At 40.9% G+C, this 24,963-nt stretch overlaps 1 protein-coding gene across 1 annotated transcript in view; it reads right to left on the bottom strand.

The window, feature by feature from the left end:
• LOC127584629 (dnaJ homolog subfamily B member 12-like) overlaps nucleotides 1-17,272 on the bottom strand; it is a 34,438-nt gene extending 17,166 nt beyond the window's left edge. Inside the window, exons 1-2 of the mRNA XM_052041446.1 lie at nucleotides 17,005-17,272; nucleotides 2,055-2,237 (exon numbers count right to left, since the gene is read on the bottom strand). Of these exons, the coding sequence (XP_051897406.1) occupies nucleotides 2,055-2,237; nucleotides 17,005-17,135 (314 nt within the window). The 5' untranslated portion in view covers nucleotides 17,136-17,272. The remainder of the gene's footprint in view (nucleotides 1-2,054; nucleotides 2,238-17,004) is intronic.
• Between the last annotated feature and the right edge of the window lie 7,691 nt (nucleotides 17,273-24,963).

Genomic DNA, 24,963 nt, shown 5'->3' on the forward strand with positions numbered 1-24,963 from the left:
TATGTACAAGTTTAACCTATTCTAACATTTCTCATAAGACAACCCCTTCAGCCTAAAAATCAATATTTGTGATCCTTAGATGAAATATTTCCAATGCAAGTATTTCCTTCCTTCATCACAGTACTCCATGTGTGGTATCATCAAAACCCAGTACAACTGTGGCAAGGACTCCCTCTTTTATACCCCATTCCAATAAAGAATAATATTCCATTGCCTTCTAACAATATGCTTTGTCTGCATGCTAACATTCTGTTTATGTATTGGGACACCCAGATTCCTTTCCCTGCAGCATTTAGTCTCTTTCCACTTAAACGATATTCTGCTTTTCTATTTCCCACTCAAGGAATGATCTCATATTTCCCCATATTTTATTTTACCCTGCCAAATTTTTGGTCACTGACTGAACCTATCTGTATCTTTTTGTAGACTCTTTGCATTCTCTTCACAACTTGCTTTCCCTTCTCTCTCTGTATCATTAGCAAATTTGGCTACAATAGACTCAGTCCCTTCTTGTGCATCATTTATATAGACTGCAAATAGTTGAGGCCCTAGCCCTGATCCCTGTGACACTCCACTAGTTACCTTGCTTACCTGAAAATAAAACATTTATTCCAACTCTCCATTTTCCACTCTTTAATCAAACCTTTATCCATATCATTATATTATCCCTAAATCCACGAGCTCTTACCATGTGCAGTAAATATTTACATTGTATCTCATCAAATGCTTTCTGGAAATACAAATACATTCCACTTCTGGTTTCCTTTTATCCACCTTGTTCTTTAAAAAGAACTCTTAATAAAGCACTCTAAAGCCACTTCTTTTAAAGCCTGAGGATGCAGACCATCAGGTCCGGGGACCTGCCAGACTTTACTCCCATTAGTTTGTGTTGTGCATTTTTTCTCTCATGCTAATGATTGTTGTAAGTTCCATCCTCCCCTTCCCCCCCGGATATTCTACTCTCATTGAGATATTTTTAGTATCTTCAACCACGAAGAAAGATTCATTCAAAGATTCTGTAGTTTGCTATTTTCGATTATTACTTCCTCAGTCTCATCTTTCAAGGAACCAACATTTACTTTTGCTACTCTCTTCTGCTTTATATACTTGCAGAAGCTCTTATTGTCTCCTTCTACGTCTCTTGCCAGCTTACCCCCATAATCTATTTTCTTTCTCTATTGTTTCAGTCATGTTTCACCATTTTCCAAAATTTCCTCACTTCTTGACTACTACTAATCTTTGCAACACTGTATGCCTTTTCTTACAATCTTACACAGTTCTCAAGTTCTTTTGTTAGCTACAGAAGGATCTTTATCTAATTGGGTCCTTATTTCTTAATGAAATTTGCTTTTGTTAAAAGTTAAGAAAATTGTCTTTCTGCCACAGTTTATCAAACATCTGACAATCTATCTTCCGAGATCTCCTTAGCCAATTCTACCGTAATATCTTTGTGATTGGTTTTTAAGCTTAAGACACTAGTTTCAGGCCAAAATTTCTTGGAGTTTTATCAAATTATGATTATTCTTCCCCAAAGGATCTTTGACAAGAGATCATTAATTAATCCTGTCTCACTACACAAGACCAGATCTAAACTAGCCTCTTCCACAATACATCGTTTAAAGAAAGTAAAAAAAAACTACAGATGCTGGGAGTCTGAAATAAAAGCAGAAACTATTGCAAACACTCAGTAGGTCAAAAAAGTAAACAGAGATAACATTTCAGGTCAGAGACCCTTCGCCAAAAGTGGAGGAGATAAAAATTGATTTTAAGTTTATGGAGCTGGTACGTTCAGTCTATAGGAATGACCTTGAGCTTCCCGTTGCCTCACTTTAATTCTCCATCCCACACCCACTATGACCTTTCTGTCTGTGGTATCCTGCACTGTTTCAATGAGGGACAAGGCAAGCTTGAGGAATGACACATCATCTTCCAACTGGGCCTTCAGTCAGACATTCCAAGTCTTCCCCTCCCCACTACCCTCAGCAGTGCTTGCCAAAAAAAATAAACAACCCAGTTAGCCAAACCCAAACCTTGGTTGTTTTCCTTTCCTGTACCTTTTCACAGCCTCAAGCTGATCGACTGTATAGCTTTTACCCATCTCTCCTCCTGCCTCTCCAGAGCTGGAGCCAGTGAACTTGCTTCCCTTTCTTTGGTGACATTCTGATGAATCTGTGGCCTCTGGTGGTGTGAAGTTACCAGATGGATAGCCATTCTGCGTCAAAGATTCTAGCAAATCTGCAAAGATAATTAAAGTAAATATGAGTCAGAAGACACTTTCCACAACTGTGCATATACAAGTGGCAATCTCACAGCCAATTCAAATAATTGATTATTTACTCAAAACTGAAGGTAAAATAACATCTTTCTATTCTTCTCCTATGATTTTCTATCAGTATTTACGCAGATGATTCTTAAACTCAAGGCCTTGGATCTATTCCATATTGAAGTCACAATGAAATGCATTAAGTTAAATCATATCTTTGTTCTTGAGGAGCTCTCTCTTGTACAGGGTTAGGGAGACCCTTACGAGTGCCCTTTGAGATGAATGTTAACACAAAAAAAACTGAACAGGAGTTGGCCATTCAGCCCTTTGGGCTACTCTAACATTGATTGTCCACCAGTCCCCTGTCCCCATATCCCTTCACCCTTTTAGCATTAAGAAATACATCAATCTCCCACCTTGAATATATTTAATAATTTGGCCTCCACTATCTTCATGAGAGAGAATTCCACACGTTCACCACCTCTGGCTGAAGAGATTTCTCCAGATCTCAATTCTAAACTGCACAACCTGTATCTGGACCCTTGCTCTGGACTCCCCAGCCATCAGGAATATCCTTGCCGTTTCTAATCTGTCTACTCCTGTTAGAATTTATAAGGTTCTTTGAGATCCTCTCTCATTCTTATGTACTCCAGTGAATATTGGTCTAACTGACTCAATCTCTCCTCATATTTCAGTCCTGTCAACCCAGGAATCAGTTTAGTAAACCTTTGTTGCTCTCCCTCCATAGCATAAACATCTTGCGTCAAATAAATAGATACAAACTCCAGATGCACTCTCACAATGACCTCATACAGCTGCAGCAAGACATTCTTGCCCTTGTACTTAAATATTCTTGCAATGAACGCCAACATAACATCTGCCTTCCTAACTACTTGCTGCACACAGCAACTGGTGTGCAAGGATAACCAGGTCACGCTGCACATTCCTTTTCTCAATCTAGCACCATTCAGATGATAATCTGCCTTTCTGTTTTTAGGGCAAAAGTGAATAACCTCAATTTATATATGTTAACCTCATCTGCCATGCATTTGCCCACTCCCCCAATTTATACAAATCAGATTGGAGCTCCTTTGTACCCTGTGCACAATTCTCACCCCCCACTGAGCTTTGTGTTGTCGGTAAATTAAATTTAGCTCCCCATTCCAAATCAATGATATATATTGTGAATGTGTGCTGCTCCCTGCAGCAGCACACAAGACCCTGCGTGCCATCTGGAAAAAGGTCTGTTTATTCATACAATGTTCCCTGTCTGTCAACCAATTCTCAATCAATGCAAGCATATTATCCCCAATACCATGTGTAATTTTGCACACTAAGCTCTTATGTGGGACCTTATCAAAAGCCTTCTGAAAGTCTAAGTATACTACACCCACTGGTTTTCTGCAAGTTACATTCTCAGAACTCCAGCACATTTGTCAAGCATGATTTTCTGATGTTCAATCCATGATGAATTTATTAAATCCCATTTATTCTTTTCAAGTGCCCTGTTACTGCATTCATACAATAGATTCTAGCATTTTTCCCACTACTTACATTACACTTACTGGTCTGTAATTGTCTTTTAGGAAATAGTGGAGTTACATTTACCACCCTCCAATCTGTAGGAACTGCTCCAGTCTAAAAAATTTTATAAGCTGACCACCGATATCTCCAGGGTCACTTCAATTATTATTCTGGGGTGTAGTTCATCAGGCCCTAGAGATTTGTCAGCCTCTAGTCCCATTAATTTCCCTAGCACTATATCTTCACCAATACCAATATCCTACAGTTCCTCCCTCCCTCTAGAGTCTTGGTTCTCTAACGTGTTATTTGTATCCTCTTTTGTGAAGGCAGAATGAAAGAATGTGTTTAATTGTTCTGATTTTTTTAAATTCCCAATTATACGTTTCCCCATTCTACATTTGTTTTCACTAATCTTTACTCTTCTCAAATTTAATGGAAGCTTTTACAGTCAGTTTGCATGTTCCCTGCAAGCTTTCTCTCATACATCATCTTCCCCTTTTTAATGAACCTTCAATTCTCCTTTACTGAATTCTAAACTGCTCCCCTCCCACAGGCCTATTAATTTTTCCGGTTATTTCATATACCCCTTTTTTGAATCCTATATAATCCCTAATTTCCTTCATAAACCATGGCTGACCCTTCTTTCTTGGCTTATTTTTGTGCGAAACAGGAAAGAGTATGGTTGTAATTCATGTATTCAGGAAGGTAGAGTCTATGGTCTCCTTCCTGTCTGTACTTGGAGAGGACAGTTATTTTTATAGCTACAGTTTGGGCCTCCACCCCTAAGCACCTTTAACATGCTCATGGTGCTTACACATTTTCTATAACTGGACCAAGTCTCTGTTGCACTCTGTATACATCATAGGCATGACAGCAAAATAGGAGCAATAATAATTCCATAACTATGTTTTGATACTCTCTGGAAATCACATGGTATTTCCACAATGCAAACCACAGCCTCTGAGAACTAAATCCTTTAAAGCTATTAAATTTATTTAAAATGATCAATCACACAAATACTGAGAAAAATAAAATAATAAAGATAGAATCAAAAAGACCATAAAGGGAGTTAGAAGTTTCTTTACATGGCCACTAAATTAAAAGGTAATTGACATTAGACTGACAACACCAGTTAAGACACTGCTGAAGTATTGCCTGCTTATTAGGGACAGGATATTAGAGCCATGGAAATGATACAATGAAGTTTTCATTAGAATAATGGGAAAGAAGTCTATGGTTATGAAGAAATTCTCAGAATATTAGATCTTTTTCCACAGGACAGGAGAGGGGCAGAGGAAGTATTCAAAATGACAAAAGCTTCTGGAGAGGTAAATAATGGTCAATTTTCTTCACCACATGGAAGTGGTCACAAGAAAGCAGACTCTGAATTATCACAAGAACAACAAAGTGGAAGTTAGATAAGATGCTTTTACAGTAGATTATTAAAACAGTGAAATCCTTTGCACTAACAGCTTCTGAGGTAAAAAGCAGATTATAATTTGATGAAAGGTTACGTTACAGGTTTTTCTCTCCACACTCATTGCCTGCCCCATTGAGTGCTCCAGAACTTTTGATCTGACTTCTTCAGTGAAGAGCAATTCATTGATTTATGAACACTCAATTACAAGTTTTCGTTATAATGCCATTGCCTCTTTGCTAGGCTATGTGTTGTCAATTTACAAAGCTATTTTTCTATATTGGATATATATATATATACCACTCTTCAGATGTGGAAATATAATGTATTGAAATACTCATTATGCATTTTATCCAGTCTTTTCAATGTAAAAAAATTTGCTAAATGAAATGTTTAGAGGAATGCACTTCTTTTACAATCAGTGTATTGGTGGTGGTGGTGGTGGTGGCATCCGTTAGTCTCGCGAGACCATGAATCTGCGCATGGAAAGTCTTGCTTCAGTTGGTAGTGGTAGAGCAGCGTCTGTTGTGACTGTAGAGGCCTACACAGGAGTGACAGTCTCGGCTGCAGCGACTGCACTTGAAGGCGCTGTCCTCCTGTGTTACTTAGGTGCTGTTTTTCCGGCGAGTATTACGATTTGGACAATTGTTTGAAATAGAATTTTAAAGGATACAGGAAAGAGGCAAGCAAATTAGATTACAGCAATTAGCTGTATCTGAAGAGTAACAAGTAGCACAAAGGACAGCTTGCTCTCTACAATAATGTAGATTCTATAACTTTATACATACCTAATTATACAGCTTTATAAATACCTGTGTATTTAGAAACTTTCATGCACAGTTGACTATGTATCAAACTTTACCTCAGATCTGCAGGAAGATAAAGCTGTGTGTATATAATGTGGCTCTTATTTCAAGTGCGCTGAAATTTATGAATGGAACTAAAAATATAAAATGTCTACAACATACATTTTAAACTAATAATATCCTATTAAGGAATTATCAGTTGAATAAGATAAATGTTACAATGGTCACTGGTTTAAGCAAGGATTTATCCCTTTAGTCTGTTAATCAGGCAGTTCCAAACACTCTGGCTTGTATCTCACAGGCAGCCAAACTTTAGTCTCCATTTTGAAACTTAATGAGGAAAAAGAACTTCAATTTTCACTCCACTTTAATAGAAATTGGACAACACCTTTAAACATCGTGGGCCAATGAACATTTTATTTGAGGACACACCACTGTGAAAATTTGCGGTACACAAAGCTCACTGGAAGGCCCTTCCTTTACACACACTATTGAGAGAACTTATACAAGTCTGGGTTGTGTTGGATCAGGTTGACTTAAGAAGTTGATTGAGGGGCTGCAGTGAAAACTGTATAGGGAGTAGGGCAATGGTAAAGGAAGATTGAGACAGGAGGTCATGGGGGATGGGAAAGAGTTGGGGGTCAAACATATAGATAGGGATGGGGGGGTCTGGTGCTGGAAGTGAGTAGTGGGATAGCTGAAGGCTGGAGGTCAGGGGAGTTGGAAAGAGGCAGGTTAGGAGCTCAGGTATGGATTGATGCAGGAAACAGAGGGTGGAAAAGGAGGGGTGAGGATTCACATAACCAAGGGGAGGAACTGGGTTTTCAAGTGAGATCTGGCAACAGATTTAATTATTTTACTTAAAGACCTGTTAGAGGTGGAGGCAGTCCAGACAGGCCCCTGTTTATAATGACAAACCAGGCCTCAATTTATGTGACAGATGTCTAGTTGACATCAGTCTAGATGAGTAACCCCCTGCTCCACCCACACAACACCTAACAGCATCTACCGTCCATGGACCACACACACATTGACCAAAATCACTGCTGTGCATGGCACATCATTGGATGCTGCTGTGCATGTCTGACTCCTCTGTATATTAGAATCACAGAGGTCCAGGAAGGAAAATCTCGAGCTTTGTGAAACTCTCAGCAAGTTCATAAGTTATCTCTGCCATTAATTTTTTTAATTGAAATTGAATCACATAGCACATAAAACTACTATGATATCTGACCTACATTTTGGAAAATACATTTACTTAATCCATCTTTAGACATATAAGACAACAGGAGTGGGACATTTAACTAATCGTCTTGATGAAAACATAATACAGTCATTTCTGTAGACAGAAGAGACTGCAGATGCTGGAATCGGGAACAAAAAACGAACTGCTGGAGGAACTCAGTAGATCAGGCAGGGGCATAGTCAACATTTCGGGTCAAGACCCAGCATCAGGAGTGAGATTGTAAAGGGGAAGATAGCCAGTAGAAAGTGAGGGGGAGGGGGACACAGGAGCTGGCAAGTGATAGGTAGATCCGGGTGAGGAGGGGTTGATGGGCAGATAGACCCAGGTTGGGGAGGGAAGGGAGGAGATAGTGACAGAGGCTGGGAGGTGATAAATTGAGACAACAAAGGGCTGCAGATTATGTAATCTGATAATAAGGGAAGGTGATGAATGGAACCAGATTACGAAGGGATATTAGGCAGATGGGGATAGTAGGGGGAGGGCATAGGGGACCCAATGGGTTGAGTGTGTGGGTGATTGGCAGATGGAACTAGGTGGTGGAGGGGAAAGAAACTGGATCACAGGAGGGGATGGTGGGGGGGGGGGGGGGGGGGGGGGGGGGGGGAAGGGGGGTTTGGTTAGGGTTTTGGAAAGAAGGGTGTGTGTGAGAGGACCGGTGGATCAGGAGGAGAGAGAAAGGAACCATTGTTTCTGTATTTTGGTGCAAGGACCACCATAGAGATTAAATCAAGATGGTTACCATTAAACAGCTATTCCACATATCTCTGAAGTCCCTAAAGTGGGAAAAGCTCAATTCCCTCTTGAAAGCACCAAACATGAGATCAATTATCAGAAATGTAGGTCAGAAATGTAGACTGTAAAAATTAATCCCAAAAGAAATTAAAAACTGCAATCTCTCTGAAACCCTGCTTCGGGATTGAACTACAATTTGCACTCAGTCCTCAAGTTATATGCTCGAGTTAAAATATACTCTATCAATAGCTCAAAATATTTTCTAAAGACAGTTACTACTTTGCGTTTGTAACTGTAACACATGTGCAGCTTAGAGAAACTCAAAAATTTCACAGCAAAACTGGATCCCTGACAATTGAATACCTCTCCTTATTTAACATTTGGCAAAGGGTATAATCACCAGTGAAAACATCAACATGTTATCAAAGGCTGCAAGTTAGTTACTACACAACCGATACATTACAATAGAATAATAGGGTCCCAGTTTCTACTTTCCTCTAGTCCTATAACCTTTCGAAATATCTTTCTTTCTCAAATACTGACATCTCAGTCATCCATGAATTTGATTGTTCTATCTTCAGCGGCAAGCATCTCAGCTCAAGATTTCCCTCCCTAAACATCTGTCTGTCTGTCTCTCTCTCTCACCTTTCTTTTCTCCTTTAAGTCATACACTAAAATCTATTTTTTGACCAAACATTTGGTCACCTCTCCTTGCATCACCTTTTGTGGCTTGGTATCAAACCTGGTTTGGCAAAATTCCTATGTGGAGATGTAGAACATTTTGCTTCATTAGAAGGTATTATTTAATGTTAAATAAATAATGGAAGTAAAATTTTAATGATTGAAGGCTGCCTTTATGAAGATTCTTCTAAAGGAACAGCATTCGTGTACGGAGGAATAGGCACTTTGCTTGCATGAACAATTCGTGAGCAAGTCAGAAGTTGAAGAGTTCAAGCAGAACTCTGAACAGCCTAGAAAGTGGAGACTAGACCATGGCCTCTAAATAGCAAGATATTCAAGCATGTATGGGTGATCAACGGTTAGTGATCAGACAAATATATCTGAGTGATGGGCTCGAGTCCCATATCAGACACTCCTGCAGACCAGAGACCATTAGCACCAGATCTGAATACTCACCTCTAGTGACCCTCCTTACCATTGACAAGTGCAAGTGAGGCTCTTTGGATTTCACTGAAGCTTACACAGGAGGTGGTTTCCAAAAATAAAAATATTAAGGAAAAGCAACCTCAGCTACTCACTGCCTTAAGAATCTCATGCATGCAATCTGAGTCAGGACTTGATAGGACAGAACACTGCAGACATAGAAAAACAATCAGGAGTTATGCTTAGGAGCCCATTGATTTATGTGCACAGCTTCCATTTACAACTAAAAATAAACTAAAACCTGGGCAACAATTCCAAAATTAACTTTTTAAGTATATAGTTTCCAAAATAAAAGACAAACATTTTCACATTCCCGGCATCCTGTGTGTGTCAGTGCTGATTCTGTAGACTGCACAGCCCACATGAGAGCAGAGCCTCGCAATGAGGCAAACATCATTACTTCAGGTGAAAGCAGCCAATGCGTTGCTATTTAATTTGAAACCCTGTTATTAGTCTAGACTTTTGATGCAGTGTTCAGAACTGAACGAGAATTGTTAAATAAATACAGGTTTTATACTAAAAGAAACAACATTTAACAAAAATTTATAAAGCATCCATCCAGAAAGAATTTTTTTTTACCCAGGTCCCATTTACTCCCACAGGTGGTGTAAAATATCAAATGGAACTCATTTTGAAGAAGAACCGAGGGCTTATCTCTGGTGTACCAACAATCCTTCATTGGAGCATTAGAGAATGATGGGTGGTCTTGTGGAGGTGTGTAGGGTCGTGAGGGGCATTGATAGGGTGGATGCACACAGTCTTTTTCCCAGGGTTAGGGAATCAGGAACTAGAGGGCATGGGTTTGGGGTGAGAAGGGAAAGATTTGATAGGGACCTGAGAGGCAATTTCTTCACCCAGAGCGTATATGGAATGAGCTGCCAGAGAAAGTGGTTGAGGCAGGAACAATAATGACATTTAAGACACATTTGGACAGGTACATGGATAGGAAAGGTTTATAGGGATATGGGTCAAATGCAGGCAAAAAGGATTAGCTCAGATGGGCATCTTGGTTGGCATGGATGAGTTGGGCCAATGGGCCTGTTACCATGCTGTGTAACTCTATGACTCATTGCCTCTAAAGCAAATTATCCAGAAATTGTCACATTGCCACCTGTGGCAGCTTGCTGTGTGCAGATTGGCTGTTGCGTACTCTAACGTAGTGATTCCACTTCATGAAGTACTTTGGGATTCCAGAATTTGGGTAAGTCTTATATAAATGAAAATTTTTCTTTTCTTTTGTTTCCATGGCTTTTACAATTCAAGTGCTAAGTAAGGCTAATTGTACTAAAACATTAATTCTGTTTTTCTTTTCTACAGATGCTGTCTGACATAGTTTTTTTTAAATTTTGTTTACAGCATGGTAACAGGCCCTTCCAGCCCAATGAGTCCACGCCGCCCATTTTAAACCCAAATTAACCTACCCATATGCCTTTGCAATGTGGGAGGAAACCGGAGCACCTGGAGGAAACCCACGCAGACACGGGAGAACGTACAAACTCCTTACAGACAGCGACGGGAATCGAACCCCGATCGTTGGCGCTGTAATAGCGTTGCACTAACTGCTACGCTATGTGAAACTTGTCTTGTATTCCCTGAAATTCAAAATTTAAGGGAAATTCTAATCTTGGTATATAAAATAACTAAGATACTGGATAGGGTAGATACAGAATTAATGATCTAATCAAAAGAAAATTCAGGATACGTGTCAGTAACTTGAGATTAAAGCTAGGGTGTTCAGGAGTGAAATCAGGGTCTTAATCCACACAAAAGTTGTGGAAAGCAGGAATGCACTATCCCAAATGGCTGCAGAATAGATATCATTGGACGAGGGCATCCACGTACATATCAAAGAAGAGATACAGATCCAACTGAATGGTGGAACAGGTTCAAGGGATGGATCTAGTTTTTTTTTTGTTTATCAGGAAATCTGATCCAAGACTTGATTATGTGTTGTGTGAAGAGTTGCTTGATGCAGAAGGCAAACTTAAGACTGATATGTATTTGAACCTGTGCCTTCTGGTCCTCCCTCAATAATTTTAACTGAAAGTAATATTCTGGATTTACCTCTGCATATTATGTTCTTAATTATTCTGTACACAGGCCGTCCTCATGTTACGAACGCCCAATTTATGGACACACCTACATATGAATAAGCTCCCATAATACAATTAAATTCAAAAGTCCAATGTACATTCCTATGAACAGCAGAACTAGTTTCCTCGCTTCCTCCACTTTTAGTTATTGTTCTTTCTTATCAGTCTTATGTGCTTTTGATCCCATTCATTACAATACTGTTACCACATCGAATGATTTTTTTTGTGTGTATTTTCCGACTTATTAAATTAAATTAAAAAAATTTTTTTACAATTTTATTTACAGCATGGTAACAGGCCCTTCCGGCCCAACGAGTCCGCGCCGCCCACTTTAAACCCAATCTACCTACCCGTATGTCTTTGCAATGTGGGAGGAAACCGGAGCACCCGGAGGAAACCCACGCAGACACAGGAGAACGTACAAACTCCTTACAGGCAGTGACGGGAATCGAACCCCGATCACTGGTGCTGTAATAGCGTTGCGCTAACCGCTACGCTACCGTGCCACCCCTAAAATCAACATGGATGCTTGTACAAATGAAATCTGTCTGTTGCTTGGGGACGGCCTGTAATTGTCTTCACCTCTCAAGCACATCTTTTCAAGGGTGAAATGACCGGGGGTAGAAATTCAACCTCTGTTGCATGTGTTAAAATATGCAATACAATAAACATGCAGGTTGAACTCTGTTGCTAAAATCCTGTTCCATTGAATATTTTACTATACATGTTAATCCACTGTGCATTTAGTTTGTGAGCCTGGACAAACTTCTAACTCCTGGCTCTCCAGTCTTCGTAACTCAGGATGTTTTGCATCAAAAATCAGTTCTGACTCTTCCCAAAGTTGTTAATCTACTGACTGAAGGGAATATTGGCCAGAAATGTGGAGAAGTCCCTATTCTTCTTCAACTGGAGCCACAAGATCTAGGATCTCCACTTGAATTGCAGGCAGTCAGCATCTCCAACAATACAGAGTAACAACTGATCTTCCAGCACATTTCACTGGTTGTCAGTTTTGAAAACTTTGTGTCAACCTTTGATGTACTTATACTATGTTAGATTGTTGTAATGTGGTTAACAACATCTGAACAAAGGTACTAGCAGTTCAATATAAACGGTAACAGTTTCTGGCTAATGTGTTAACACTACATTGAACAAAAAGCTAACTACACTGCTGCATCAGTGGATGTAAAAAGTGATACAAGTAGCAAATTCTGTGAGTTCTCCAACAATAACACTTGCAATTTCATCACACAGAAAACTCCCTGATCTATTTGAAACCATTTTAAAAAGCACACAAGCATCATTGAAGATGACCATTTAACAAAATGACAACTTGCATTTGTGTTATATATTTAACATAAATGAGTTGCAAGCCAAGATGCCTCACAAAATACTAAAGCTGTTAAAGGATAGATCAGAAGATGTTGTATGGAGATTCCTTATATCAGTGTTAAATTGAAACATCAACAATTCCTTTCCCCCACAGGTTCTGCTCAACCCACTGAGTTCCTCCAGCAGAGTGGGTTTTTTTTTTGCTCAAGATTCCAGCATCTGCATTCTGTGTCTCCATTTTACTATTATGATCCAGTCCCCATGTTCTTGCACAATTTATTTGGAAGTATAATTGTGGATTTACTTCTCTCATATTCTTAATTGTTCTATATAAATTTGCAAGATTACATCTCAACCACCTCTCATAGAGTTGGGCTTCAAAGAATGGAGTACAGGGAACTGATGAGGCCAAAGAGTTTAGGAAGGGAATTTCAGAGTATAAGACATAAGCAGGTCAAAGGAAGACTGAAACTGGTGAATTAAAGGTTAGGGCAGAGGAAAATACAGAAGAGGCAAGAGTTGAAAGGATAGACAGTTTAAGTGGAGGCTTATGGGGCTAGGTTAGGCTTCAGAGTCAAGGAGGAGCAAAACCATGAAAGAACATACATCATATTGTTCTTACAAGTAACACTGGGGAATTCATATTTTTTTGACCATCCCAAGTGGCCTGCAGGCAATAAACATCAGCCACATAACCCAAATCTATCAAGGCAGCAGGTTCCTGTCCATGACGCATTGGTGCCCTGGGAAAGAGGCGCTGGCTGTCCACTCTATCTATTCCTCTTAATATTTTGTACACCTCTATCATGTCTCCTCTCATCCTCCTTCTCTCCAACGAGTAAAGCCCTAGCTGCTTTAGTCTCTCCTCATAACGCATACTCTCTAAGCCAGGCAGCATCTTGGCAAATCTCCTCTGCACCCTTTCCAACGCTTCCACATCCTTCCTATAATGAGGCGACCAAAACTGGACATAGTACTCTAAGTACTATACTGTGCAGAAGCAAAGAACAGTAAGAAGGAAACCAGAGCCCAATACAAGAGGGCATTGCTTTAAAGTAATGGGTGGGAAGTTCAAGAGAGATATCAAAGGAAGGTTTTTTACCCAGAGAGTGGTTGGGGCATGGAATGCACTGCCTGGGGTGGTGGTGGTGGCAGGTACATTGGTCAAATTCAAGAGGTTACTAGATAAGCATATGGAGGAATTTAAAATAGAGGGATATGTGGGAGGAAGGGGTTAGATAGTCCGAGGCGAGGTGCTGTACTGTTCTATGTTTTATGACATCGGTCAACCAATTCGATTTAAAATGAAACAATCCACAACTTTAATGGTTTATTTTCTATCACCAAACATAAGTTAATAGTTTCCCAACTTGGCATAATGGGACTTCAGACCAAGACCAGAGTTCAGTATCATAATCAGTGGGCTGATGAATTCATGCTCAAAGGAAAGAATTTTGAAATCAAATTTGGTCAGTGCTTAATGTATACAGCTCTCTCTCCTTTCGAAGCCTATCTCTGATCACAGATTTGGTCACCCACTTCACCCAGATCCTTTCTCATCATCACTTAGTCCAGCTGCACCTCGTAAAGTGCTTTCATATATTTTATTGTATGAAAGGTGCGGTGGTGAAAGGTGAGGTAGTAGACAAATTGCAGTCAAATTAATGTCTGCTGTATTTTAGGTTATTGATCACATATTTTGCCAATTCAGTAACAATTTGAATTTAAAGCAAAACATTCCAAGGAGGGTTTTGAGGGTGGGATAAAGTGTAAAACCAGAACTGGGAGAGCTGGGCAAATTGCTAAAGATGCAACAGAAACTCTTCATTTGAGCAAGTGAGATAAGATTTCTTTAGTAGTCACATTTGATTATGGTTAGAGAAAATTCTCAGAAAAGAAATTTAGGCAAGGGATTTCAGTGCAAGATGTGGTCCACAACCAAGACTGTAGGAATACATACCAAAAACTTTGACAACTCTGTTGATTGTTTGCAAGAGCCATCATTCTCTGAGCATACAACATCTGCTTTCAACTGTAAGTTACTTATTCAATTATTTTAAGTCCCAAATAGACATTTGTGGCTTTTGTACTTGAACAAGATGCTTAATTTCAGTAGTGGAGTTTGACACCACATATTCTAATTCATATTACAAATAAACCATATTAACTTGGAGAAATACTGCACCTAGTTTCAGCTTAATATTGGTCTTGGACTTTGTCTTTCTTAAGGATGAAAAGCAGTAAAAGTTAACAGTCTAGTCACATGACACTTTTTGCAGTACAATACAAATGAATCCAAATACAGGGCTAAATATCCAACCAGATGTGTATCTAAAAGCTTTATTCTGTATCTAGGCATCACTTCATTATTTTAAAAAAATGAAAGTCTCGTCAGCATTTCTTTCAGTGGGATTGAATCAGATAGGCATCACGGTTGACATGAATGAATTGGGGCAAAGGGTTCATTTCTGTGCTGTACAGCTCTAAGATTCTATGACAGTCACATTAAATGAGATCTCCTAGTAGCATGCAGTTGGGAGAGTTAGAAACTAACACAACAGACCATACATCTCCTCATGCCATTAACCATCCCTAGCTCCATATGTGTTGATATTCATTCATCAACAAATATCAATTGATCTCAGTCTTGAAAGATCCATCTGTTCTCAGCACTCAGACATTTAAGTTCCAGACTGGCAAGTTCCAGATTTCCATTATGCATTGTGAGAACAAGTGTTTCACTGACAAAAGGCCGAGCTCTAATTTTATGATTATGCATCCTTACTATGGATTCCCCAGTTTCTTTTATTCATCCTATTGAATTGCAAATCTACCACCTGCATGTTACAGCACTCAACTTTCCCACAACTTGTTGCCTGTGTAAATTATCACTTGAGCAAAAAAATGTCACCTGGCCTCATACTTTTAAACTCTATTTTTCAAAACAGAAGCAACAAGAACCTCAAAGCAACTTTAAGATTTTTGAATTTTAAGGAGAGTGAATATTGACCATACATGAACAGTGAAATCTATTAACCTAGCCAAGAACTGGCTGGTCAGGACAGCTGAAGCATGTCATGTAAATGGCACTCTATTGCTGTTAATTCATTTTGTTCACTGCCCCAGAGTGGAGGTGGTTTCTTTGGGAGTGTGTTGAACAGACAATTTCTATAGCATGTAACTGCCACCAGCAACCCATTCCAAGTTCTCTGTCTGTATCATTTTTACAACTCTGGCTTTCAGCTCAGATTTTTAACCTTTTTTTAATCCTTTTGTTAGTGATTACTTTGACTATTCCAAGTAATACACACAGTCTCACCTTAGTCACGTTTACAATTCTTAGTAGTTTTTTCATTGTACTGTGAACCGTGTAACAGGGCAGCACAGTGGCAGAGCTAGTAAAGCTGCTGCCTTGCAGCTCCAGCGATCCTGGTTCAATCGCAACCTCAGATGCTGTCCTGTGACCATGTGGGTTTCCCCAAAGCACTCCTGTTTCCTTTCTCATCCCAAAACCATGCAAGTTGGAAGGTTAATTGGCTGCTGTAAATTGAGTGGTAGAATCTAGGGGTGTTGGGGATGTGGGGAGAATAAAATGGGTTAGGAGCAGATTAGTGTAAAATTGGGTGCTGGATAGTTGGCAAAGTGGGCTAAGGGCCTGTTTCTGTGCTGCTTAAAATACTGATAACATTTTGAATTAGTCACACATGGGAGTAATGCGTTAAGGCACCTTCATCACATTCGATGCAAGAGCAAAGGCAATGTACCCCAAAGTATTTTGCTCCTGATTTTCTCTCTTATTGTACAGCCCAGATAAGAAACATCTCAGAACCCATAATGACATCAGGATGGAATTAAGGGCCCCCTGTCCCAATCATCTGAGCTTTTATGATTAGAGGGTCAATAATTCCATCTATATTGTATGCCTCCTGTCAGTTAAAACCTGAAGCACGTACGCTCCCAAATCATCTGCAGACCTTAGTACCTAAAGCCAAGAAGGTGACGAAAGTATCAGGGAATGGGATTATAGACAGTTGTGTATCTGGAAACTGACAGGTACGTTTTAAGTCCAAAATAAAGTGACTGACCTAGTGACACCTGTCAAACTTGTGATTTGGGTGGAGGTTCTTTTTATATTCAAGCTTAAAGTGCATTAACTCTACGTCTACGGCCTGCATTTATCACCAGCCCTTTGCCCCATAATTACACTTAAGACACTGTCTGGAAGGGGGGAGCTTGTTGTCAGGGGTGCCGAGGTGCATCTCGGGGGTTGTAGTTCTACACAGTCCCCGAACAACAGCGCCGGATACCAAATGAACTACAACTCCCACATCCATTTCGGTCCCAGCAGATGCGCACTGAATTTACACGGTTCGGCCGGGCAGGCCGCAGTTTATCCTCACCCTCGCGTAGTGCCTGCCGCTCTCACCTTAACTTTATCCGTCGGGTATAACTTCTGAGCCTTCCGCAAGAATTTGAGTGCCTCCTCCCTGCTGCCATGTTTCAGCGCGTTCAAACCGATTTCCGTACAGCGTTCCGCCTCATCTCGGTTTCCTTCCATTCCGGGCTGAGGGTTGAACGGCCACTGTCGCTGCGCTCAGTGGTGGTCACATTCGAGGCCGGAAAAGCCCGAGCAGGTTCGGCATCGGTTCGGCTATGTCACCGTCGGCGACGGAAACACCCGAACCCCTTCGGGACTTCCCGTGACGCGCCCAGCAGACGCATGCTCTCTGGGAACTGTGAAGTACCAGCGGTGACTGCAGGAGGTTATACGCTCCTGGTGCTCAGTAACACTGTGGCAGGTAGTTATTGTAACGACAGCATGATGGTCAATTAATAGTTTTGTGTTAATGCTCTGTCCATGGTTATATCCTTAAAATCTACATAGTTCCAAGGGCTGCAGGAAATAAATATGCAACCAAAATTTTTGCATTTCTTTGCACGGTAGTGTAGCGGTTAGCGTAATGCTTTTACAGCGCCAGCGACCCGCCAGCCCCTGTCAGCACATGGGGGCAGTCAACGGGAGACCTTGTTCACACGTGGGTGCAGTGGACGGGAGCCCCGGTGAGCCTTGTCACTGGCTGTCCGTACACGTGGGAAGTCAGCGATTCTGGCTAATCCCACTTCCCTACATGCCACCTCATTCTCACTGTAAGCAACATAGATTTCCTTTGCAAATTCAGTGACTGGGTTGCCTTCCTGATCAGTGGTGGACAGCAAATTGTGTGACACAGGTGTGGCCATTTGAAATAGTCCTTTGGTGAGTGACCTGAGAGTTAACATGACCTTGACCTACACAGAGAGAGTCCAGGCATGACAGCAGGCATGATAGGACAGGAAAGTGACATAGAAAGTCAGTCATGATCTAAGTGAATGGTGAATGAGGTTTGAGGGGCCTTCCTGTTCATACTACTTAAATTATGGAATTATGAAGGAACAGAAGGAGACCAGGTAGCCTATCAAGTCTAGTTTGTCTCTTCCCCATCGTTCTCCAATTTTCTTTCTTATCTTCAAATATTTATCCAATTTTCCTGTCAAAGCCACAATTGAATCTGCATCCACCACAGAGTGCATTACAGATCGTAACCACCAGCTCCATAAAAATGGTTTCTTCTCCCTACCGGTGCTCCTGGATCTTTTATCAACCACTTTAAATATGTGCCTTCTGGTCCTTGACTCTGTTAATGGGAAGATTTTCTTCACTGCTTACCTACCTAAATCCATCAAGGTTTTACACCTCCATCAGATCTCCTCTTAACGTTCTCTGCAGCAAGGAGGACGACCTCTGGATTCTTTATTCTTAATTAACATCCCTTATCCTTGCAACCATTCTAGTATTCTGAGTGTAAGCCTAAACAATGAGTGATGCTAGGCTATCTGAACAAGTGATCACCCCACTAAAATCCAATCCTACCCTCATTCTATGTTTACATCCACAGTAGCCAGAAGGATAGGAGTGGGATCTTCAACTGATCTCACCCTCCCAGAGAGAATGGGGTGGTGTAACAAGTAATGCTTTAGCTTTGGTGTGGTCCCATCCGGAGTAACCATGTTCTTTTCTGAGCTCTGGAGGCTGTAGTGTATATTCACCAGATACCAGAGCTGAAGAGGTTAAATCAGGAGAACACATGCACTAACTGTGAATCTTGTATAATACTCATGGGTTTACATATCCCTTCAGTGCCACTACTGGGCCTTCTGGACTCGGTACTGAATTCTACAACTTCAGGTAACTTGATTTCTCTGTCTGTATGGTAGGGTAGCGGTTAGCGTAATGCTATTACGGTGCCAGCAACCCGGGTTCAATTCCAGCCACTGTCTGTAAGGAGTTTGTACGTTCTCCCCGTGTCTGCGTGGGTTTCCTCCGGGTGCTCAGGTTCCCTCCCACATTCCAAAATACGTACAGGTTAGGAAGTTGTGGGCATGCTATGTTGGTGCCGGAAGAGTGGCGACACTTGCGGGCTGCCCCCAGAACACTCTACGCAAAATATGTACTTCACTGTGTGTTTCGATGTACATGTGATTAATAAAGATATCTAAAAGGACAAAGGCAGCAGGTGAGGAGAAGCACCATCACTTCAAGTTCTCCAAGTTACAGATCATCATGATTTGTACACACATTGGCCATTCCTTTATCATTGCCTGGTCTAACTTCTGTCATTTTCCAAGCCTAAAGTTCTGTGGGACCGCCTTCACCACACAAGCTACGGCAGTTTAAAATAGGCGCTCACCACCACCTTCTCGAGGGCAACTAGAGGGATGGGTGTAAAATATGAGTTCCTCCAGCATTTTGGATGGGTATAAAATATTGGTAATATGCAAATCCCAGTAATTCATTTAAAGTGAGCTGAAGTCCTTGCACACAAAATTCACCTGTGGCTACAATGTTGCAAAACAGCTGCCCAACTATGTAGAAATATACAAATGTCCAAGGTAAAGATACCTGGAAAATCAAAGATTACAATTACATGCTCAGTTTAGAGTGTTAGTATTGGTCTGTTTATTATCGGATCATTTATTGTATCACTGCTTGTGGGACCTTGTTGCATTCAATGTACCTCTTCCATTTGACCACAATTCCTAAAGTAATTTTATGTTTCATTACTCATTCATAGGATATAAGTACCACCAGCAAGGCCAGCCATTATTCTGTATCCCAATTGCTTTTGAAAAGATGGTGTGTCACCCTGTTGAACTGCTCTGGTGTGGTGAAGGTACTCCAATTATGCATAATGGTTTTTGAAGCCATTATTGATCAGCTGAGTTGCTTGCTTGGCTATTTAGGAGGATACTTTGAAAAGTTGATGAATTTGTCATGAGTCTAAAACCACACGTAGTTCTCACTGGATAAGGATGAGTGGCCTCCCTAAAGGTCATTAGTGAACAAGATGGGATTTTATGACAATCCATCAAAAAGATTTTTTAAGATTTTAAGATATCTATTGGTAGTTACCATTACAGACACTAACTTTGTATTCCAGATTGATTTAGTTACTTGAATTTTAAAATTAATTGAATTTAAACATCCTAGATGCCAGGGTAAATTTGACCTCATATCACTGGATTATTAATTCAGAATTCTGGATTACAGGATCAGTAATATTATCGGTGTTGTACCATTCCCCATAAATTCTGTGGGATGCAGTGAAGATGTTAAATGCCCCTTTATAATTAGTTGGGCTTCCTTTCTTAGCACTTTGATAAAGTGAGGGGAGAGGAGTTGCGCACAAGCATTTCTATTAATAATTAAATAACAGATGTGGGAATGATGAAAGTGCTGATCTGCTCAGTACCAGCAGCACCTTGCATAATTCAAGCCCAATGTCTAATTAACTATTTCAAGTTCAAGCATTGTTGTGTGAATAGGGACAGTGAATGGGAATTGCACAGTCAAAACTTGATAGATCCATGTGTTGAAGCGTACAAGTCCCAAGGGAAAGAGGTTAGGATAGCAGTTATTTGGATGTCTCTTTCAAAGGGCCAGCACTGACGTGAACTGATTTCCAGTCTTTGGTCAATGATTTGTCTTGCTCCTGTTCTTTGTTAACAATTTACCCAGCTTGCTTTTTGGGTAGTGATTTGCATTGAAATAGAGTATTGATTCTGGAGTAACGTCGTGGTAGAATGACATGTGGATGGCTTTTTAATTGCATTGTTTTCCATCGAGCTTCACCATTTTCTGTGTTAATTTGCTCATTACTTTGCATTAATAGGCTTTGCTGTTATTCAACACATCTGTTCCAAACATATCAATAGAAATTAAAAACAAGGTGTGAAAGAGAAGGCTTGCAGTGATAGAGCACCATCAGCTCTCGGGGCCTCACTTGGAAAGGACTAACTTGAGGGCAAACAGAGAATTAAGGGAGCCACAGACTTCAGAGAAGCAAATCACCAGGTCATCCACTGGTTGTTGGCAGAAGAGCTCGAGTTACTTTTTCAAAGTGCGTCTGGTGTCTGACTGATCCAAGTGGATGCATGGACAGGGTCTGTTTTATGTCTCTCTTGAAAAGCAGCAGTTTGGACAGTGCAGCACTTCTGACAGTGCAGGTTCTGATGCAGGATCCCAACCGAAATGTCGACTTACACCTTTTGTCTCCGCAGGTACTGCTTGACCTGCTGAGTTCTTCCAGTGTTCTGTTTTTTTTTGTTCCAGATTCCAGTACCTACAGTCTCTCCTGTCTTCATATAGAGCATAACCTTTGTTCCCAGGATCCACTTGTGCAGGCTGCTACAACATCCATCTTGCAAGCACCCTTAGGATGAAGGAGTTACATGTACTTCTCAGAAACATCAGGAAATGCATCTTGTGATCCACAGTGATTGGTGCACCGAGGAGGTGAAAACCTTTCCTGTTCATAAAAAGCTTTGGTTCTCAGTGGGAACCCTTGTTCACACGTGGGTGCAGTCGACAGGAGACCTTGTTCACACGTGGGTGCAGTCGACAGGAGACCTTGTTCACACATGGGTGCAGTGGACGGGAGCCCTGGTGAGCCTTGTCACTGGCTGTCCGTACACATGGGAAGTCAGCGATTCTGGCTAATCTCACGTCCCTACATGCCACCTCATTCTCACTGTAAGCAACATAGATTTCCTTTGCAAATTCAGTGACTGGGTTGCCTTCCTGATCAGTGGTGGACAGCAAATTGTGTGACACAGGTGTGGCCATTTGATAAGTCCTTTGGTGAGTGATCTGAGAGTTAACATGACCTTGACCTACACAGAGAGAGTCCAGGCATGAGAGCATGGCTGAGGTCGCGTATCTCAGTGACTGCATCCTTTGAAAAGGTGAGCTGTGAATACATCGGAGAGATCTAGGTAGGACATAGTGTCTCTGGAGGTTCTCTGGGACTAAGCTCTCCTGAGATGGGCATGTCTTTGCATGTGTGTTGCAGACACACACTGAGAGGCTAGTCATGTCACATCAACTCCTCCAGTAATAGTGCAATGGTGTCACAGCTGACGCATCCATTGAATGAGTATCGCAGCAACTGAGTGCTGGAGAAAACACTCGCTGTTACTATAAACACATTCTGGGGCCTTTGGAAGAGGTTTGATCAGTATGGAGTTAACAATGAAGCTGCCCCGTTTGGTCTACCAAAGTAATTGTGGTCAATCATGGGCAGGCACGTTAGCGTAGTGGTTAGCGTAATGCTTTACAGTGCCAGCGACCCGGGTTCAAATCCGGCCACTGTCTGTAAGGAGTTTGTACATTCTCCCCGTGTCTGCGTGGGTTTCCTCCGGGTGCTCCGGTTTCCTCCCACATTCCAAAGACGTACCGGTTTGGAAGTTGTGGGCATGCTCTGTTGGCGCTGGAAGCGTGGCGACACTTGTGGCTTCCCCCAGGACACTACGCAAAAAGATGTATTTTACTGTGTGTTTCAATGTACATGTAACTAATAAAGATATCTAAATCTAAATTTAAATAACAAGATAAACAAGAAATTAGTGTGATGTGCTCCTTGCTCGAGAGAGGTTATTTTGTGATAGTAATGGTGTGGATATCTGTGATCCAATTTATGAACAGAACAAGGCAGTCCACAGGCCCCTGCTATTAGCCACATATATCATAGGCCCTCTAATTATCCTATTAACCTAGTGGGCTTGGTCTCGCCCTATTACAGATATATCTTTTGGCTTATTCCCTCCCTCCCATCAACTCAATATTACCTTATTTTTTAATCCCTCTTTTCCCGTTCTGAGAAAGGGTCTCCAACCTGAAACTTTAACTGTTTCTCTTTTCACTAATGCTGTCTGACCAGCTCAGAGCTTCCAGAATTTTCTGTTTTAACTGCACAGGCAGTGATGTAATCATCTGCATGTTTGATACTGGAGAAAGGTCCGGAAGTTCCCAGTCCAATTTTGTGGTTGGTGTGATTTTACCTGGATAAAATTAGCTTTGGATAGCACAGTGCTGTAGAGACAAGCAATACAGGATCTAATTTCTAGGCAATAGATTTCACGTGTTATTTTAGAATAGTGCTTCAGTCAAAACAATGTGTATTTTATGTGTTGCAATATTTTCAAAAGAGTTTTACTGAAAAACCCTGGCATTTCAAACATAAACTGAAGCAAAATAAATGATCGAAAACATGGCAGTCCAACCTAGGTCACCACAGAAAGATAGATTGCCATTGACAGCAATCCTACTCAAAGTACTGTGCAATGCATCTCATAACATTCTTGGTATAACTAGGGACGATGTGGGAAATATGGCCACATTATTGATACCCAGTTCCCCATAACCTAATACAGCAGCTTGTAAATTGGAGGGTTTGGGTTGTAAGGTGGTCATTGTACCAAATGATATAACCCTTCAGGGTCTCAACTGTTTACAGCTAATGCAGTGGTAATGTAGGAAGAGTATCAGAGTTCCCTTGGTATCCTAGCCCATAATTCCCCCAGAAACCAACAGCATTGAAACTGATTTAATTCCCCATTGCTGTTCTGGGCTTTTGCCATGCTGAAAATTGGCTCTCCCCTTTCCTGGATTGCATCAGTGACTGAACTTCATAAATCTGAGTGGTTGCCCAAGCTGGTATTTTTTAGTCCTCTGACAGTGATCTGATTGACTTAGGCTGCAGATCTGTGGTAGAGTTTGCTGACAAGGTTACAAAATCTCCTTTAAAATGGCACAAAAGCCGGTGTAAGAATTCTGGTTTCTGACGAGATTGGAGCAACTTCAGGCCATGACTGTGGGCAATAACTACACCTGTACTCTCACCGGAAATAAGTAAGTGGCTGCTTCTAATGAAATGCTAATGGAATCACACATTCAGCAGTAACAAGAAAAGAATTATTGAGTCTGAATGAAGAGACATTGTGTTTGCTGTTGTGACCACAGCAATTCATAAAATCTCACTCTAGAGGGAGCCCTAGTACAACTGATCAAAAATGAAGATGTTTTCCATTAGATTCAGGAGAGCAAGGTGTACAAAGAGGGATATAGAGCAGCAGGAAGATTGGGAATATGCAAAGAGAGACAAGACTGAAGATGCTCTTTCACAAGTATATCCTCTTTTTGGGTGGGAAGACCAGAGCTGTGGATGCTGCTCAACCCGCTGAGTCCCTCCCGCAGATTGTTTGTTGCTCCTGTGTACAATATTCCAGATGTGGTCTCACTAGGGCTGTATATAATTGCTGTAAGAGGTCTTTACTCTTGCATTCAAATCCTCTTGTAGTAAAGATCAACACCATTTGCCTTCCTAGTTGCTTGCTGTACCTACACAATAACTTATGGTAATTTATATACAAGAACAGCAAGGTCCCTCTGAACATCAAATCTTTTCAACCTCTTACCATTTAAAATTACTCTGCTTTTCTACATTTTTTCTATCAAAGTGAATGGCTTTGCATTTTTTCCATCTGCCATGTTCTTACCCATTCTATATCCCCCTAAAGCCTTTCTCCATCCTCCTCACAACCCCACCCTGTCACACAGCCTTGTATCATCACTAATCTTGAATATATTTCACTTGGTCTAAATCATTAATGTAGGTTGTGAACAGTTGGGTCACCAATACCAATCTTTGCAGCACCTCACTGGTCACACCCTCCCAACCTGAAAATGACCCATTTATTCCTACCCAGTGTTTTCTATTAACCAATTCTCAATCTACACCAATATATTATCCCCACCCCCCCACGTCATGTGCTCAATTTCTGTTTAATAACTCTTGTGTAGCACTTTATTAAAGGCATCTTGGAAGTCCAAATATATCATATCCACCAGTTCCCCTTAAATATTGTTAGTTACAACTTCAAGAAACTAGAATATATTTGTCAAATATGATTTCCTGTTCACATATCCATTTTGACTATGCTCAATCCTGTTCTTGTTTCCTAAGTGTCTCATTACACTTCCTTAATAATAAAGCGTCTAATATTTTCCC

Source organism: Pristis pectinata, chromosome 30, assembly GCF_009764475.1.
Source record: "Pristis pectinata isolate sPriPec2 chromosome 30, sPriPec2.1.pri, whole genome shotgun sequence".
In the NCBI taxonomy this organism is placed as follows: Eukaryota; Metazoa; Chordata; class Chondrichthyes; order Rhinopristiformes; family Pristidae; genus Pristis; species Pristis pectinata.